The sequence below is a fragment of the Ylistrum balloti genome, unplaced genomic scaffold (assembly GCF_031769215.1).
Source record: "Ylistrum balloti isolate Yb309-2 unplaced genomic scaffold, AGI_CSIRO_Ybal_v1 Utg371880, whole genome shotgun sequence".
Classification (NCBI taxonomy): Eukaryota; Metazoa; Mollusca; class Bivalvia; order Pectinida; family Pectinidae; genus Ylistrum; species Ylistrum balloti.
This window is the reverse complement of record NW_026782927.1, coordinates 32,385-53,432: the sequence shown is the minus strand read 5'-3', so window position 1 is coordinate 53,432 and position 21,048 is coordinate 32,385. Positions and strand designations below refer to the sequence as shown.

General features: G+C 35.4%; 2 protein-coding genes across 2 annotated transcripts; both read right to left on the bottom strand.

Annotated features, from left to right (window-relative positions):
* Window positions 1–3,687: 3,687 nt before the first annotated feature.
* LOC132563834 (uncharacterized) lies at window positions 3,688–8,418 on the bottom strand. Its single transcript, XM_060228585.1, has 6 exons — window positions 8,292–8,418; window positions 7,201–7,319; window positions 5,736–5,793; window positions 5,340–5,517; window positions 4,452–4,557; window positions 3,688–3,852 (listed from the first exon to the last, which is right to left on the bottom strand). Exons 1-6 carry the CDS (start codon window positions 8,416–8,418, stop codon window positions 3,688–3,690), a joined length of 753 nt encoding a protein of 250 aa, XP_060084568.1.
* Window positions 8,419–15,920: 7,502 nt separating this feature from the next.
* LOC132563840 (uncharacterized) lies at window positions 15,921–20,844 on the bottom strand. Its single transcript, XM_060228591.1, has one exon. The coding sequence runs from the start codon at window positions 20,842–20,844 to the stop codon at window positions 16,018–16,020; it is 4,827 nt and encodes a 1,608-aa protein (XP_060084574.1). The 3' UTR covers window positions 15,921–16,017.
* Between the last annotated feature and the right edge of the window lie 204 nt (window positions 20,845–21,048).

The window sequence follows — 21,048 nt, the reverse complement described above, 5'->3', positions numbered from 1 at the left end:
TTTCATCATTCCCTTGTGTTTTCTTTTTCACAAACAAAAGGTTGTGATGTTTATTACGATTATTGCCAAAAAATGTTGAAAATATGTTTAATATAATGAATAACCATGTACATGTATATTATATTTGTGTTTGTATATATTTTTTTCTCAAATAAAAGTATAAAAATGATGAATCGGTATCATGCGTTTCCATAGTAATCATATGAAATTGAAAGCCAAACAAGGTCAAATTCATAAATCAGATCTTGTACAGTTCGTCATTTCGTTTTCTTCTTTTTTCACATGAATGAAAACTAGCTTTCAAAGTAACTTCTTTGTGCTGTAGTGTTTTTCATTTTATACTGTAAATCTGAATGCCGTGACATTGGTATGAGGCAACACCAATCTTTCAATAAACCAAAGAACCCAGAGAAAGTATGGCATCCATTACCATATACATATGATAGGGGAATGCAACGTTAAAAATGGTTACCATATATGGATATCCATCAATTATCTTTGATATCTATACTTTATTTATGGGTATCTATAGTGACCTTAATCTCACTAAGGGTTGCCAAAGAGTAAAAGTTGGATCATCTCTCTTCTTTCCTTTTACCTGCCGTTTTGTCTTCCAAGTGTACCTAAATCTATAACAAGAAAAACAAAAAATAAACCAACAAGAACCAAGAACATATGAATTTTAAGAATAATTCTTTAAGAAATAGAGATGACAAACTTTACCGGTCAAAGTCGAATATTGCTGCAGACATAAACTGTCAAAAGCAAAAATAGCTGTCTGTTAGCTTTTTTGTTTTTCGATCTGTTTAGAAATTACTCTTTCACAGTCAAAGACCAAGGAGAACCTACAGTGTACGAATCGCAACAACAAACATTTCCTTCTAAAGTACAAGATGGCTTCCTTTAGGGCATATTTAGTTTTTAGTTACTTCAAACTGAGTGTGCACAACAAGGGACCAAGTAGAATCTACAAATGAAATTTAAAAATTATCTAACCAGTACCTATGATGAAATAGCAATAACAAACTTTAACTATCAAAATCCAAGATCCCGATCTGTCCGCCAGACTGTTTTTCCTGTCAGTCCCAAATTTGATTATCTGCCACATAAGATCAAGAGGATTCTTCATATAAAATTTGACTAAACTTCATCCAGCACTTGATAGGTAACAGCGACCTTTGACCTTTGTCCTGTCAGAACCTGAATCAAAGTCTTCACCTCAGCAAGTCCATTATGGACTTTTATTAAACACTACACAGAAGTCATTAGATATACCCTTTTGGGCCCTGTCCCTCTGCCAAATGGAGTGTCAGAGCAACCTACAAAATAAACTTCCGTTCACCAAAGGACATCTCCAGACAAAATTCGGATTAATTCCTCTCATTCCTATTAAAGAAGATTTTGCTCCTGTGGCACCCACCACACCCTTCAATCCCCTGGGAGCCCGGACCCACCATTGAACATAATTGTTTCCTATCCCTCCAGGATTCTTTATACGACATTTTGTCTTTATAAGTTCTTCCCAAAATAATCTGCAACCTCCTCCATTTTTCATATTGAGCTCCACTCATCTGCCCCCAAGGTTTGTAAAAAATTTAGTTCACTTTACCAAAGAATGCTTCAGAACAAATTTGGAAAAGATAATTTCTGTCATTCCTACTGAAGAATGATCTTAAAAGAATATGTTAGACTATTGAGTTCTGCCCCACGGGACCCTGGTCAACCATTTATACAGAGTTCTTTTCCCTACCCGGAAAGATGCTTTTGACCAAATATGGTCAAAATTCACTCAGCCATTTATAGCATATGTAATTTATAAGAATAGGCTGACAAATGGAAAAATGGACGACAGATAGATAAGGAATGCTGCGTCAAGTCTTAACACATTTGTGATTTTATCGTTAGCTTTTAAAATTATGTTTTACTTTATGGACTTTTTTCGCTGTTTTTTTTTTTCCAAAATGTTACAAACAACTTCAAAATGCTATATAGAAATTTGAATGGGTCCTGTTTTATATCATAGTCTACCATAATTTTGCAGTCATGAAACCACTAAATATTGTTGAATACTGATTCCTTAATACAAACTAATTTTATAATATTTTGTCAAAAGAGGTGACAACTGCAAAACAACTCTTGTTTGTTCACACTTATTTGTTTGGTAAGATTCAGACATCAAAGAAGATATGAATCATATAAAATGTCAAGAAAAAACCAACATGTCAACAAATATTGATATAATTTACTTATAAACTGATCATAGACAGGTAATACAAATTATATGAAATCCTGAACAAACAGGATCACAAACCATAATATCGATTCATATTTAATATAACGTTTAATTGGATTAAAACTGAATACCTGAAAGGAAATCCATAGGTTTCTTAGATGGTTCAAATGTCATTTTTACCGTCGATTTATTTTCAAAGTATCTGCTTATCATTCTTGTCTTATTGATACTGCATTTCTCCTGCAGTAAGTCCAAGTCTTCTAATAATCCCAGTCATAAAAATGTTGCTGTTCAGTGAACTTATATATAAACCAAACCTATATCAACGTCCTGTAATAATCCTACTTTCCGACCTTGAGAAAGTATCTTTGGCTTATGGCTGAAAAAGAAATTTGGTAGCAAAAACCTTCACAACCTTTACAGTATATGGGTGACCCTTGTCTGTGTCAATGCATAAAGTGTAAGATTTTATGGCCTGGTCAGGTCAGACATCTCTGAAACTTACCGAGGTCACCGAGGTGTTTGAATGTAGGGGTCATACTTTTCCAAAACTGTACAAAAGATTCTGATGAAACAAACATTTCATTCTAAACTGTTCATGCAAGCCTGATTTGTCAAAGTCCATGACAGTGTTTAAGTATTTTCGTTGAAAAAATTGTGAAATTTAAGAAAAGGCAGATGATAACATACCTAACAAAAATCACAGAAATCATCTTTTTAACAATGTAAGAAAACTTAAAATTTGCATGTACATACCACGTAAATGCAGAAAATGAAAGTTTTTGCAAATAAAGTATATCTAATATCAGGCCATAATATCCAACTAACCCTTCAGTTAATTGATACCTACTACAAACAATACAAATTATCTTTACATATCTAGTACACAGTTTATGACAGGTAATGCCATGTCATCATACTGTACATCCCATCAAATTAACATATTAATTATGGCTCCTAATGTGATGGCAAAGAAATCGTTTGTTTAAAAATTACATTTTTAGTTGGTGAAATTTGAACAAAAGTTGTCTAAGAACATGTCTATGAAATTACTAGCTAGATTGATGGCAAGAAAGTGTGACAGAATGACAGATGGCCTTGAAATTTAGAATTATGTATTAATAATTGTTTATGTATTCCACCTGTATCGTAAAAGAACTTGGACCGGAAAGAAACGTGTGAGTTATCTTATTATATGAGGAAAATGGAAGTTCGATCAGGGAGTCGAACTCAGGTCGCACGGATGATAGGTGCGTTACTAATCCTTCCTTCCCCGACATTCATTTTCCATCCACGTTAGATAAGGCGCGGAGGTAGGGATGGTGTTAAATCAGTCGATTTAAAATAGTTAACAAGCTTGACCACATCTCGGTTTTCACATCTCGGTTTTCTAAGGGTTTCGCCCAAGACTGAACATCAAGGCATTACGGTATACAGTCTTTCCAATCATTTTATTAGAAATTACAGTGAATATGGCTGGTTTCATCGAGAGCAAATCCGCCCATCGATCTACACTTGGCCATGATCTCATTGTTCCTGGAACTGGTCTGGATGTCGACAGCTGTACCTAGGTAGTGACTCGAATGACAGTGGTGACACGCTCCAGCTATTTCATTCACCTGTAACATAGTCAAGCATACGATGATGTAATAAAAATGGTTGAAATAGCTAAAGTGACCACTTATATGTACATCATCAGATGGTTATACAATTTTCTTTTACATGACGCTTACTCTTCCGGAACACCAGGTCTTGTTCTCCTTGTACGTCTTCAGGAGTCTCCGTGTAAATTTTTCTTTTGTTAATATTTTGCCCTAGTTTTATGGTATTTGAATTTGAATTATGATTATGTTGCCATATTGGTATTTTCTTGATATTTCTTGAAAATGTGTCTAATTCCACTTCTTTTAAAATTTATGTGAACATTGTTCAGTGAAAATTATGTTAATGAATTCAAAATTTAATATAGATATAGTATAATTATTTGGAGGAGGGATTCCATTTCCTCAAACCATATTTTGCATACTACAACAGTTGTTTTGTGGTAATTACTATCAATACTTCGATTACCGTGATGTTTTTCAATCAAATAAAACGTACATCAGTTTTTGTTTTTTGGTTATTTTTTTAAATATGAAACAACATTGTATGTAGAGTCAACATTATAATAAATATAAAGATATGTATAGTTGTTTTACTGGGTAACAGTTTTACTTACATGCATGCTGCCTGCTTTGCCCAAATCGTAGATAAACTGCAACAATGTCCTGCTGAGGCACACGGTACCCCCGGGTGTATCGGTGCCGCACAGGTCGCAGTAGTAACTGAAAAACGAACAGACATAGGTTTTCTTACAGGCGTGTAATGATCAACAAAACAAATCTACAGTGAAATAATTAATTTTTGTTGAGGTCTGATTTCCTTCACTTTGTACTCTTCATCAACGAATTCATATGTCCACGATCTATTAAACTTAGTGTATCAGCATATTCATTGAACTGTATCTGTCCATGAAATAAAGGGTCAACGAAATAGCAACATTTGAAACACCACGAGCATTGAGCAACGCGAAAACATGTGGTTTTGTAGTAACATTGCAGTCTTGTAAACATGTTTTATACACAAGCTCAAGACTAATAGACTCACCAAGTTTAACGGGTTTTTTTCCCAATTAATACATAATAGTACTTTGAAAACCTAACACTGCTTACTCGGATCGGCCATGACCTATATGACGAGTGTCATCTATGAAGCAGAAGACGCTGACCCATCCGGAACACACTGTCTTATTTAGATGTACAAAATGCCATGAGCGGTCTTTTGAATTAATCTAATATTGAAAAATGTGACATTTATTGAACTTTGGAATAAGTACACTTCCTAGATTTGACATTTATTTCAACCAATTTTGATTGAACTTAGTTGCCTTATGTGTTTTAATGCTGAAGACCGACACACGGAAAAGTTTATTCATTATCTGGCTCTGCTCTATCTAATTCTTAATTTGTATTGAAATGTACTTTAAGTATGTAACTTTTGAACAGTTATCTATAGTATATACAAACGGGGAGACTTTATGCATTATTTTGTTGCATCCAATAGATACCTTGATCTGGAAGCTGCTAATCCTCTACAAGTGTCCCGGATGTTGTTGTAGGCATAGGCGTTGTCGTGGTTACCAGAAGGATGACGATCCCATAGGTTAATTCGACCCGAGTTATGCATTTGTAGAATCTCGCATGCTAGATTTTTAGCAGTTGTGTCCGAACATGTAGAAGCTCCAGCTGAAATAAAACTTTCCATAGATTCTCTCGATTCTTCATCATTACTGTTACTACAGTATGCGTTTTAAATTTACGACTGTCATAAAATTACATTTTAAGGCAGTCACAAGTGATATTTTGTCCTTCTGTCTAGTAAAAACTTGAAAACAAAAACAGAAAGCAACCAACTTTTTCCGAGCAATCAAAATCTTGTCAGTCAAAAACAAAAGGAGACTTACCACTGCAAAGTGCAACATCAGATGCTATGTTCAAGAAGGTCCCTGCTACCCAAAGGTTCTAAAAAGATAATATGCATTTAATGCTATTCAGGGCATCGTATCCACATAAGCGTAAACACTTATATAACTGAGGCGCATGTGCATATACTGATTTATATTTTGATAATTTTCTTAGAAAAAAACAAAAATAAATAAATAAATATGTGTATAATGTCACAATGTAAAAAACAATAAACACTGTCAAATGAACTCAGGACAATTTGTTTTCATCTCAATAAAAACAAAACGTCACGTCGAGCAACTAGAGAGCATTAAATATGGTTTTCTAAATTACACGGCATAGGTTACAAGACATTTGTCAAAATGTCATCGTTTCTTGAAGCAAAGGGCGCCAACTAAACTTGTTATGTCAAGTAAGAAATTCGATTACAAGTGGTAAAAAATATAGTCATGAACACAAAGATAAAGTCATGAACACAAAGATATAGTCAGGAACACAAAGATAAAGTCATGAACACAAAGATAACGATATGAATACAAAAGATAAAGTCATTAACATAAAGATATCTTTCTAGAAGATAGCCCTGACTATGTAATTACTTAAATTAAAATACTCAGATCTTTACATTGTAGTCAACAGAGCATTAATATTCCAGTTATAATACTTTATATTGTAATTCTGTCTCCCGTCAAACCAGATATGTTTGTTTCGCGACTTGTCAACAAAAGATAAACCGTCAAACATTTCAATCTCAAATCTGAAAAAACGTTATCATGACTTTCTGACTTTTTGTCCTTACATGGGTATAACTAATGAATATGTTTCTAAGGAAACGGAGAAAATCTGACAGAATCAGGAGAATATCGTCAGGAAAGCTGCAGATTTCTCTTTTGGAGTTATGTTACTTTACGAAAAAAAGGCACCGTAGATAGGTAAGCTTTATTGTAATACTGCGAAAATATAAATTTTCTAAACTAAATGGATTTGGGTTACATAGATTCAGATATAGGAGATAGTGGTTCTTACACAACTTAAATATTTAAATAGTTATATTTTTAAAGCATGGTCCTTTTTTTAACAACATAAAAACAATTCGAATTTATACCTGATTCATGTTGACATTCAATACCATAGAATTTGTTTTAGTTGTTGCCAGGAGAAGTATACATGGTTAATGTAATATCATTTGATGCAAAATTAACTAAAGCAGTGTAAGACAGGAGTGCGAGTTTATATCCTTATTAAAATACACTTTTACATTTTTTTCAAACTTTATTTCATTTCATTTATCATTCACTTCATAACTTAAAATCGCATTGTCAATAGTTACAGTTATCGTAAATTGCAGCAAAGATTTTTTTCTGACGCCGAAGAAAAATATGCATTTGTACTAGTAATCATCATAACTAAATAAGATTTTCATAAACACCAAGGTACAGATGTCAGCATCAACTCTAAAATTACCTCTCCGTGGACGTTCTGGAGTTGGTACCACGTGTAGCCATCTTTGGTAAGGATACCACCGTGGAACTTATAACATTGATTTACAGACAACGATGCGTGGACTGGCTCGTGGAGGCCAGCTGGTGAAAGGAAAGATACCATGAAAGTTAAAGTGATAACGAGGATAATTCTAGATGAGGAGACGAAACATACTGGATGAGATGACGAAGTCAATTCCAGCTGGCGAATGTAAATATGCAAACAAAAACGGTAAGATGAAGATGACAATGCTTGCCGATTGATTGATTGATTGATTTTAACGGTCTATCGACAGCCAGGACCATTTAGAGTCTAACTATTTGCCAGCCGAAGAAAAGAAAAGAACATTATATGACAATAGAGATCTAATGGGAAAGTGACAGAAATACACAACACTAGTGTTTAGATGACAAGGACATCACAAGCTGAGGTAAACGGAACAGAAATATACAACACTAGTGTTTAGAAGACGAGGACATCACAAGCTGAGGTAAACGAACAGAAATATACAACACTAGTGTTTAGAAGACAAGGACAACACAAGCTGAGGTAAACGGAACAGAAATAGGACAACACAAGCTGAGGTAAACGGAACAGAAATAGGACAACACAAGCTGAGGTAAACGAAACAGAAATATACAACACTAGTGTTTAGAAGACAAGGACAACACAAGCTGAGGTAAACGAACAGAAACATACAACACTAGTGTTTAGAAGACAAGGACAACACAAGCTGAGGTAAACGGAATACATGTACATAACAATAAAAATAAAATTCCAGATTTCATTCCATCATCAAAAGCGACTACCTTTATGTGACGGAAGTCGTTGCAATGCATCCGCAAAGATTCGAACCCGGGACCTCTGCTTTACTACTGTTGTAGTTACCAAGGTTACAGTGAAGAATAGTTGACAGACTATACACAAGTTAAGGTTAATTAAAAGGTGCAGATCGGGCTCATTGTCCCTCCCTTAATCACGGACTTACATATAAACCAAGGTCTTGCTGAAATCGGTGAGAGTACTATTGCAGGGAGAAAAACATCCGCAATTCTACCATACAGACTACTTACGGCCCGAGTGAGCGTTGACATTTGAAGTGGTGAGGCAGAAACACGTTCCAGATACTGGGTGTTGTCCGGTGATGTTCGCCAGTACACCGCCCAGCAAGGAGCAGGCGACAATCCAGTACAATAACATAGCCGAAATACCAAACACCAAACCACCGACCTACCAGAAATAGACCTGATATTATCTTATCAGGGAGTCAATGTCCATAAAAAGACAAGGACTATATTAAATGCTAATAGTTCATATTGAGTGTGACCTTAAAAACTTTGGTCAAAATTTACTTTTTTATCACCGATTGTTTTCCACCCTTCTATTTGTTTTCATTGAATTCGGTAAATTTCCTCTGTTGGGCCTTGACCCTTTGCTCCAAAGGGGTCAGGCCTACTATTTATGCAAAATTGAATCTTTCAGGCAAGGATGCTTCTGAAAAATTTGGACAAAAACCTGTCATCCCTAGAAAAGAATGATTTTTTTTAAGAATTTACATTATATGTCTTATTGGCCCCCTTGGGGTCTAGCTCCACCATTTACACGCATACAAAAGTTGTCCTTCTTCAAAGGATGCTCCTGACTTAATTTAAAACTCATTTCCCCTTTGGAGCCCTGCCCCCTGGGGGTTGAGATCCACTGTTTATACAAAACTGAGTCCTTTTCACCAAAGGATGCTTCAGACTTAAAATGAATACTATAGAAGACAGATTTTACAGAATTTGCAATATATCCCCTATTGTGCAAGTCTGTCCCTCAAGTGAGCTAACCCAATCCAGCCATTACTTCTCACATAAGAATCATTTGAGTACAGACCATAGGTGAAGGACAATTTAAACACCCTACTATTGGATGACAGTGTGAAAAGACAAATGCAGAAAGAACAACACTACTCTAACATGAACAAATCTACATTTTAATGATAAAATCGCAGATATCATTTAAAACAGTCCAATTAAATCAGATTTATAACCATAACTACATAATACTGAGAAAAAAAACTTGCATAATATCAGTGTATACATGTATCAGAAACACAGGGGCCTGTATCCATTTGAATGACCATGCTCATGTCTCTTTACATTTCCACAAACTACAAATCACTTTCAGAAAAAAAAATGCTGATATACTCTATCATTAAAATACAGAATTTGGATTTGAGCACAGAATCTAGCCCGAGCAGAAGATGGTATCACCAATACAGGCCCTTCTATACAGTATTTACAATTAATAAAATAAATATATCGGGCTATCCAAAACAGTATACACTAATATATTGTAAAAACAGCACTTAATCTGTAGATTTAGGTCATAAGGTATGTATTTTTAGAGATCAAATCTGGGTAAATGTACCATGACCAGTAACAAGCCCATCCCCCACTTCAATCCTAGTTCCAGGCTCTGATCCCATGGGCTTATTACTTTGATAAATACGGTAAAGTAAGGGTTGATTACTACTAAATAAAAAAAGATCTTTTCTGTATCTGTAGAGACAAAATTGTTACATAACTAATACTTATTATAATTTAATTAAGGAAATTAATTTATTATCAAGAAAAGAATGACTTGACTAGGGGAAATCATATTCCAGTGTAACTATTGAACCTAACATTTCAAATGAAAGAAATTGATGTTGTCAAACAGGGTAAATTTAGATATACTATAAGCACATACAAAGCCTGAGGAGAAATGAATCATACCATCAATTTTATATCCTGATTTGTTGATCAGAGATAACCCCTTTGTGGTGGTTATTCATTCAACTTTGTGAGCTATTTGAACACCAAAAGGTCAGTCTGAGTAGTGTTTACAGCTGTCAGGTGGGTAGTACTGATTATTCCAGTCAAGGTAAATTTTGTTTACCACAAGCTTAAGATAAGGAAATATGTCGGGTTCGCATGGAACTTTGGTGATTACATTGTAGGACTTGTACATGACCTGGAGAAAAAAGTCATAGTTGACACTCTGTAATCCCAATCAGAACTTATTAAGACAATTTGTCATATAGATAATATGCCCTGTACCATGCCAAATGATTTAAACGCAACAAAGGAAGGTGCATAACTCTGCTGTTACCTGTGGAAAATGAATTAGCACAAGATCTTTATATGACATACATATTAATTAAACTGAGGCTGTTTCTCGTTTGTTTCCTAACATTTTGTGAAAATTTCCAATCTTATCCTGAAAAATCATGGTTGATCTATTTTCATGGTTGATCTATTTTCATGGTTGATCTATTTTCATTGAATTTGTGGGTACTTTTAATCCATGAATTTTCATGTCCCGGAAATAATATATATATAAAAGGTGACATGGATTATTGTACTTGCAGATTTTGTGAGCAAGAATTGACCATAAAATCAAGTGCTAATGAAAATGTGTAGTTTTGGAAAACCACGAAATCTGAATCCCACAAAAAGATATGACTTTATAGTAAATATACTTTTACAGTACACATTTACTATTAAGACTTCCATGTATCCTATATCAATCTTTATGGTTGATTGCTCTCTATTATCTCAGAATGTTTCAGACCTCCATTACAACATGTAAAAATGTTTCTGGGGGAGAGGTTTTGAGTAGTATTATGATTCATTATGGCATATTACACTTTTGTTTGATAAAGAAAGCAGAAAGTTTAACAAACAAAGGGTCCTAGATCAAACACAACTATACCCAAAAAAATCAACAACTAATTGATCCTCTATGACAAAAATGACCTGAAAATCAGTTTTTAGCTGTTTAATTTACAAACCAACAAGTAAATATCCAAACAATTCTTCGGGGTATGACAATGTAAATGGCAGGTAATATTTTCCATGTCATCAAATGTTTTAATTACATCTGGAGGGTTTGTGTATTATTGCTAGTATATATACATATAGGTTTCAAAAGAAATTTACCAATTGCCAAACCAGTTAAGGCTGCAATCTTGTGTTAAAAAATAAAATCCTGCGGTCTTCTTTCATAAATGAGATCAAAGGATATCTCAATTTATCCTGTTTCCAATGCAATCTTTTCGCCATTCTGTCACACTACTTTCTTCCCTAGCTACAAGAAGTATATGATATAGCCAAAAATTCCTGTGATTGCAGTACCATATTATGCATTAAGCTTGTCATTTGTCTAATGAAGGCAACAGTGTAGTTATCAAATGTCACACATCAATTCTTAACTGGTTGTGATACAAAAAGCATCTATTCAAGATCAAATACTGTCAATCTTGGTCGCTGATTAGTTTGTCATCCTATATTTGAAAATTATTTTCATTTCAAGAAAAATTACTTTTTAAAAAATAAAATGTTGCAATAATGAGTTTCTTTGACCGATCATATTCACTTTAATATATAACACATTATTTACAAGATTCTATAACGTTGAGTTTCATCAACATATCTCATGATCAATTTAGATCATTCAACAATTAACAACACTTATCCTAAGTATCAGAATCATCAAGAGGATTGGAATCTGGAAAACCCTTCACCAAGATTCATATTGTGACACTTTTGTTGTGGTATCAGTACTTGGAACCCCACAATACTGTGGATGTTCATATTTTCATAGTCATAATAATTTAGCTGATTTCATTCTGAAAATATTGTGTTAAAGTATGCCTGCACTAATTTCTGTATTTTGGTTATAGAGCAAAAATTGTGTATGCACTAATTCATTAGTGTGCTAATTTGCCAAAAAAATATCCCACACTAAAATTTGTTATGCTAAAATTAAGTATATTCACAATACATATCTTCCCAATGGGAAAATTATGATCGGGATCATTACAAAAATATTGTTGAAGACCTCATAAAGAACTGACAACACTTTCACTAAAATGTTAATAAAAAATGTAGTTATATATGAGAAAGATTTCATGCATTACTAGTTTATGGTATGTCTAAATCCTGATGAAATTAATCAAAACAAACCTATGCACATATCCATTACCATAAATATATGAAAATCTCACACAAAACCAAAACAGGAATACCATTTTTTCTCTCTTAACTGCTGTAGATGTAGAAATAATCAAGCAAAAAATTCACAGACTGTTTAAACCAAAACAAATTTTTTTGAGGAAAAATGAAAATTAGGAAATTCAATTATGAATCAATAAATGATAAATGGGAATTAGTCATTTAGAAATATATGTGAGTTATAGAACGTACTCTAAAATTTAATCTCTGTTAATTACAACAATAGCCAAAAATTAAAAAAAAAAATAAATTAAAAATATGCCCATACCTTTATAGATGTTTTCATATTATGCAGTTTTTTTCATATTCATCCAAGTAGGACTCAATCTTTTGGGTTAGACAAACTGTTAATGTAGCACCAATATTCATATCTATGGTCATCCACCAACTGACCACTGCCTACTCAATCAATGTACATGGCATTCTAAACAGGATTCAAAAATTCATTTACAATGATTTTAAAAAACTTTTTTAAACTTTGCAAACCCAAAATTTTCATCATGACATCAAGGACAAAATTTAAAAATATTTTTAAAAAATTCTGCGTGATTGTGAGACAATGATTTTGATATTAAAGTTTTATGTACATTGTTGCTATTGTCACGAAAGTAAACTAATATCAACTATACATGTACATTAACAAAATATGCTGCTCAATAATTTCCCGAGGAGTTCAACATTCCTGACTGATAGTTATGCATAAATACAATCAAAATTTAATTACATCTGTTTATGCAAATTTCAAATAAAACTAATTAAGCACTCATAATTCAAAACGTTACACACAATAAGTGAAAACCAAAAAAAACACGTACACAAATAAACAAATATACATTTGACACAAAAACATCAACAATATACTTCAATGTGTTTACCGGTAACATTGATATGAAATTAAAAAGTAAATGACTACAAGTATTTCCTAATAATAATATTTATATTGTACCGTAAATGGGACCCTCCAATCTCTTGGTAAAGTCCTGGTAAATCAGCTACCTGACCTGACAATCGACCAAGTCCGCTACAAAATTGTACAATTTGGTACAATCTAATTTCTTATTTAGATTTAAAGCAGTCAGTAGAATGTATTACCAGATTTTATTTTTCAAGAAAAGATAGTAATTAGATATTTTTGAATAACTTCAATTACCTGCATACCTAAAAACAAAAAAAATAGTTCACAGATCACAACAATTGTAATTGTTTCTGTTGATAAATGAATATATTACTGGCAAATTATCCCATATATCACACTGTTCATTAATAATATCATTTAAAGATTCCTGTTTTGCTGTTAATAAATACTACATGCTTCATCAACTTTTCTGAAAATTGTGAAACTGCATTGATTCATTAATCACATCTGATACGTCACAACACTATTTAAATAAATCTTTGGTACTGGTATATGTATCTGCCATAATTTAACACAATAAAAATCAATATCTAATCAGATTCTTGGGTGGTCTGGTGCCCAGGTACAGTGGTAATCCATTCAAGCGTTCTTGCCTTTCACCTGACTACCCAACCAGATTTCAAATCCACAATCTAGTGTGAAAAAGTATGATGGTCATGATGACCCCAGCCCAACTACCGGTAGGTAGGTTTCTTCTGGGTTTCCAGGTTTCCTCTTATGGTAAGACCTCCTTCTGCCCTTCAGCTAATATGTAAATTCAACTTCTTCCACAAATTGTTGTAAAATACAGTTTAAGGAGGAGAAGAATATCTTACTCTTAACAATTTGATTTTAGATCAATCTTTTGGTATATATTCATTTCCGATTGTATTTAGATAGGATTGAAGGATTTCTATAACAGAAAGCACGGCCAACTTACAACAGAATATTTCAAAACATCATATACACAAGATACTATATAACATCATCTATGGCCTAACATTCAATAGAATTTGGCCTCATGTCTTTTTCAAAGTTAGACAGAGTAGGCTTTATGTAGTGTCAGAATGAATGTGTAACTTTTCAACTAAAACCATTCAGCAATAATATATACAGATTCATTTCATAATGAATTAATGGAGGTTTATGATGAAATAAGAAATTTAATATTTCAGACAAAAGTAGAAAAAAATGCGAGATCTGTGAAGATGTTAACATGTGACCTTAACTCGATATTACAAAACATATATTTCTAATAACACCATTAAGATCTTTCTCTAATTCCACATTTCATATTTGACATTTTCTTCAGTAAGACAATTTGAGAATTAGACAAGCAAAATGTTCCGACTAACAACATTTCACCATATTTAGCACTGTGCACTTGACTTAAATTCCAGGTGTGTGGCTGTATGCAAAGCCAGATATGTCATGATGGCTTTAAGTCAAAGTGAACTATGGCCTGATCATTATTATCAGATTCAATCCCCACATATTTAATAGTATAATAATTGAGATATTGTACGAGGGGACAAACTGGTCTTTACAGAACTTAAAATCCTACAGTTCCACCATCCTGCACTATCTCCAATATATACAGGAGCCAGGATTCCAAGCATCCTTTAAATTAAATTCATGTATCTTAGAATTTTTCCCATCAGATCTGTTACTGTATCTCGTCTTCTCCCATCAGATCTGTTTCTATATCTCGTCTTCTCCCATCAGATCTGTTTCTATATCTCGTCTTCTCCCATCAGATCTGTTTCTATATCTCGTCTTCTCCCATCAGATCTGTTTCTATATCTTGTCTTCTCCCATCAGATCTGTTTCTATATCTCGTCTTCTCCCATCAGATCTGTTTCTATCCATTTATATAACTTGTCTTCTCCCATCAGATCTGTTTCTATATCTCGTCTTCTCCCATCAGATCTGTTTCTATATCTTGTCTTCTCCCATCAGATCTGTTTCTATATCTTGTCTTCTCCCATCAGATCTGTTTCTATATCTTGTCTTCTCCCATCAGATCTGTTTCTATATCCATTTTTCCCATCAGATCTGTTTCTATATCTTGTCTTCTCCCATCAGATCTGTTTCTATATCTTGTCTTCTCCCATCAGATCTGTTTCTATATCTTGTCTTCTCCCATCAGATCTGTTTCTATATCTCGTCTTCTCCCATCAGATCTGTTTCTATATCTCGTCTTTTCCCATCAGATCTGTTTCTATATCTTGTCTTCTCCCATCAGATCTGTTTCTATATCTCGTCTTCTCCGATCAGATCTGTTTCTATATCTCGTCTTCTCCCATCAGATCTGTTTCTATATCTTGTCTTCTCCCATCAGATCTGTTTCTATATCTCGTCTTCTCCCATCAGATCTGTTTCTATAACTTGTCTTCTCCCATCAGATCTGTTTCTATCCATTTATAGAACTTGTCTTCTCCCATCACATCTGTTTCTATATCTCGTCTTTTCCCATCAGATCTGTTTCTATAACTTGTCTTCTCCCATCAGATCTGTTTCTATAACTTGTCTTCTCCCATCAGATCTGTTTCTATCCATTTATAGAACTTGTCTTCTCCCATCAGATCTGTTTCTATATCTCGTCTTTTCCCATCAGATCTGTTTCTATATCTTGTCTTCTCCCATCAGATCTGTTTCTATATCTCGTCTTCTCCCATCAGATCTGTTTCTATATCTTGTCTTCTCCCATCAGATCTGTTTATATATCTAGTCCTTTCCCATCAGATCTGTTTCTATATCTCGTCTTCTCCCATCAGATCATAACTATACATATATATATATGTTTCTCCATCTTTTGGCCTATCAGATTTACTATTTCCCTACAGATATTCCCTTTCACACCTGTTATCTGATCTCTAGACCTTTCCGATCAGATCTTTGTTTATTGTGATTATTTCCCTCCCCAATGTCCACAGTACTAGCACTAGTTTGTCCTCCACTTGTACCACTTCCGGCCTGGCTGTTCTGAGAGACCTGGAGAGTCCACTGAATAACATCAGAGTGTGTCTTCATGTGTAAGTTGAGCTGTGCTTTGTTTATAACTTCAAATCCACACTGACAGCAGCGAAATGTAACCCAACAGACTGCACATAAGCTCTCCGCATCCTTGGTGACACCTTGACTAGCAAGTCGAATCCGCATCTTTTCACGAATGGTTTTGTTGAACTCTGCAACATCATCCTCACAGCATTCTTTGGTGTCAAGTCGACTGTCATAATCAATAGCTGCATTTATAACTTCATTTGTGAATTCGTAACTATAGTTCTGGTCACTAGCATGGCGCCACATGTGGGACTTGAGTGATGGCAGGTGGTGACATACATAGCCACATAGGTTACATTTGTACTGTTCCAGCGGCTGTTGCACAAATCGCTGGTCATTAATATGTCGTTTCATATGTGATTTCAAACTACGATTAGACACAGCAGGAAAGTCGCAAAGTTCGCATTTTAGGACCTTAGGCTCCTCATGTGTCTTCATATGATTACCAAATCTAGTAAAGGAGTTTGTGACATAATCACACTTTGCACAACTGAAATCCTGTTTGTGTAACCTTCCTTGAGATTTCTGATCATGTGAATCCTTTTTATTTTCATCAGAACATACAATCAATGGCATTTCATCTTCTGCGTTACACATGCCTTTCTTATGAATTCTGAGCTGTTGCTTTGAGCTAAATCTGCAATCACATTCCTCACACACATATTGTTTGAGTTCGTGACAATTGATCATGTGGTTTCTAAGCAAATTAGGGTTTCCTGTTTCAAATTCACATTCCTCACATGCAAAAACATCTTTTTCGTTATGTGCTCTCATGTGAGCTCGCAGTTGACTCTTGTAATTAAATGCAGATGGACACAACTTACACTGGTAAGTCCTAACTTTACAGTGCTTTATCATATGATTCTGCAAGTCCTCACTAGATTCTGCCATGAAGTCACAAAGAGAACACTCAAATGGACGCTTTGTCTTGTGAAGACGCATATGCTGCTTCATAACGAAAGTGCTAGAGTTCGAGTAGTGACACAATTTACACCGAAACCTTGACTCGTCTTCTTCTGCCTCTTCGATACGTTCAACATTGTCCATCTTTTCCATTGGCCCTTCATCCTCTGCAGAGAGCCTGCGGGACTTCTTTTTCGAACCTTTCTTTCCGGAGTCTACATCATAGTCTGTTTCTGACCGTGATCTTTCCCTCAACTGTTCAATGACAGCAAGAAGAGATGAGGAAATACCCTGAGATTTTGGAGTCTTCTCCTTTGTACTATCTACTTTTTTCGTAATGACATCAGACTGTTTGTCCTTGACATCATTCACTGATGGTGGACATGCTGGATTGTGGTTTGCTCCTTTTTTCAACAGTGACAGTAAAGTTACAGCTGATTCTGCCATAGATGATGGTCGAACATCTTCCTCTAATGTTTCAATTCTTTCATTATTTTTATTCTCTATCTCATCATCAAAAACGTTGCTTTTACACTTTCCATTCCCAGACACTTGCTTAGCCTTCTGTTCGCTATCCTCTTTGTGATTTGGTTTAAGAGCATTGATGGCCTTTTTCTTCAACCTTCCTGATCGCCTGGCACCAAGTCTAGTTGAAATCTGAGCCTGCTCTGAAGTATTAGCTTGTGATTGACCGGAATTTGTATCAGACATGAACCCAGAGTCACCGCATTCCATGTCCTGTTCTGATCCACCAGTTATCTCCCCTTCAATAGATCCTGTTGTTCCTGAGCATGTGCGGGGACTGCCTTGTTGACTCTTTATGCTGGTGAGCCCTGATAAGTTGGCCACACTGTCCACTGTTTCCACGACAACATTCCCTTGCTCTACAGAATCGTCACATTCAGCATCCTCTGATGCACAGAACATCTTCACCATTTGTAACATTTCATTTACATCGTACTTCGATTCACTCAGTTTACGTCTCTTTGCTGTGTTAGGTGCTTGGGCTAATCCTGAGGTTTTGGGAGATGCATCACCTTGTTTCTCAACTTCCATCTTATCTACCTGTATTTCTTTTTTCTCAATTGCTGTGTCCATTTCCTCTTTGCTATCATTTCCAACAACAGATGGTTCAACAGATGTGTTATTAAAATTTTCAATATTTTTTCCCTTAATTTGCTCTGCATGACTTTCCTCTGGTATTTTTATAGATTTATTTTCTGTGTCATTCCTTGTAGATATGATATCCATGTCATTTCCAAGGGATGGCACCAAGACTGGTTGTGACAGTGGTTTTGTGACAAAATCTGTTTCAACTGAAGCAGATAACTTCCCTCCCTTCTCCTCTGTGGAATCTTTGACCTCTGACTCCGATCTGGGCTCTGTCTCTGTAACCTTTGGTAAGGTCACTTCCTGTGTGAGCCCTGTCATAGCCCTTGCAGCCAAAAGGTGAGCTAAAGCTGGAGCAACAGGACTCACAGACGTGTGTTGTGAGGTAGTCTTATATTCTTTTAATACTTTGTGTGCCTTTTCCATCATGCATACAGATACAGAACTTGGTGTTAAATTCACACATGATTTAGATTCTACATCAGAATCATAAATGCTGAGTGGACCATTTTGAAACATTGGGTATTCTATGTCCTGGTTGCCTGAATGTTTCCAAATGTGAGCTTTTATAGTCCTCTGAAACTCACAACTATATCCACAAATCGTACACAGGTATCGAGCATTCACTCTGTCATGGATAAAAGGAGGTAACTCTCCATCTTTTCCTGCAGGTAATTTCTGCTGTTTGGCAAGGATAGTCTCCTTGAGATCTTGACGGATGGCAGAGTGGGATATTGATTCTGTTCCTGTTGACATCACAGTAGCTGATACAGATGTGGAGGCTGTTGCTGCTGATGTTGAATGTACTGATGGGGAATTTGAAAAAGAAACCAAAGTCATGTGAACAGATGCAACCTGTTTTTCAATTGTGGCCGTATTTACAGATTTAAGTCTCTGTACGGACGATGCTGGTGGTGACTGCAATGGTACCGACTGAATAGATACTGTTTTCGCTGGTACTGATGGCACAGGAACTCCCTGTACTGGTACTGAGGTTATGGGTGTAGCTTGCCTTTGTTGCTGTTGTCCTAGTGCAGAATGTACAGAAAATGATGGCACCGGAATTGATGGAACATTTGAGTGCTGAAGCTCAGGTTTGTGTGCTAACATGTGTACTACAAAATTGTATGCTTCATCACACACAAAATCACATTCCACACATTTGTACACAGACTTTTCCTGTGATGCCAATTTTTCTATTATGGGTTTTGATGGAACATTTTCCTCTTTGGATGATGAGGATGGTGCATCAATGCTCTGTAAGTGGGTCCACATGTGGTTTTTCATAAGTGTAGTGGTAGGTGCTACAAATCCACACTCCGAGCATTTCAGCAAAAGGTCCTGTTTACTTGGCTGACTAGTGGTAGCTTGTACTGGTCGAATTTTAGACAAAGGTGACACCTTTCCATGATCTGGGTCATGTGAACGTTTCGATAGAATAGTTTGTTTGAGGTCAGCTTTAATTGAAGCAGATTTCAGTTCTGTGATACCTGTGTCTGTATTTGCAGATGTTTGTTGATGTGTTTCTGCATGTGCAACAAAGGCATCAAAGTCACTAGTCATGTGCTTGCATGTACTACATACATAGACTTGTTGAGATTGGTGCAGCTTGATGTGTTCTAAAATGGCCTTTTCATCTGGTGCAACAAAACTACAAATTTCACAAACGAAGACGTTTTCTCTAGCATGGCATGTTTTCACATGTGACTCCAATTCAGCATGAATAATAGATTTACGACATGTGTTACAGAAGACAGTCTTCTGATGGAGTTTCGTGTGGTTTGTAAGATGACCTTTCTTTCTGAATGTGGCGTTGCAGTGCGTACACTCATAGGGTCGTTCATTCGAATGAACAATCAAATGCTCTCGTAAAGAATGACTCCGTTTACCAGCATAATCACAAAAGGGACATTTGAATGGTCTGTCAGCATGATGGACAAGATCAACATGCTGTTTTAAATAGTGCTTGTTATAACTTGCATAATCACATTCCTCGCATTTAAATGTTTCTTTGCCTGCTCGACTGCTGTCCGTGACAGTTATCTCTTGGTGTTTGATATTACTATCAGGACAAACGGATGGCATGACTTGAACAGGTGTTGGCTTTTTCATCGCAGTACTTGCCTGAGAAGTGGAGGTTCTCTTACTTAATGTCAATTGAGATTCACCGGGGATGAGATTGGGCATTGTTTTCTGTCCATGAGAATTAAACGGTACTGGAAAAACTTTTGAGATATTTTCAATTATAATTATTGGACTTTCTGAACGGACGGCTTTTTCATGTCCAATATTAATTGTCAGATTTTCTACACTAGGGGTAGCTCTTACAGATGTCAATTCTGCAAGCAACTTCGGACGAGTTGCCCCAGGATTTGAAACTGACGTTGAAGAAATGGCAGCTGAGATTTCGTCTCCATTATCAGATGGTTTACCACTAGCAGAGTTTGATGTCAATTCCTGCATCATTTGAACACTACTTGAACTGACCATCTGCTTCGTGGAAAAGGGTTGGCTAGCTGGGTTTGTTTTGATGTCTGTGACAAGTGACTGGATGACATCACCTGAAGGAGGAGGAGGATTAAGAATATTGCTGGTATCTGGACTGCACACCTCCATCGTTGTTCAGGTATTTAATCTCCTGAAATCCATCATAGCTTTGAAGTTGGACCTGATTCACTTGACATCTGGGTTGTATTCACCTGAGGAAGGACTCCTGTAACAGAAAGAAACACTGATATTACAAATTTGTATATTATATCTTACCGATACTTTCTATCAAAGATTAAAATCTTTGTAAAAGTCAAACATATGGTCAAATAT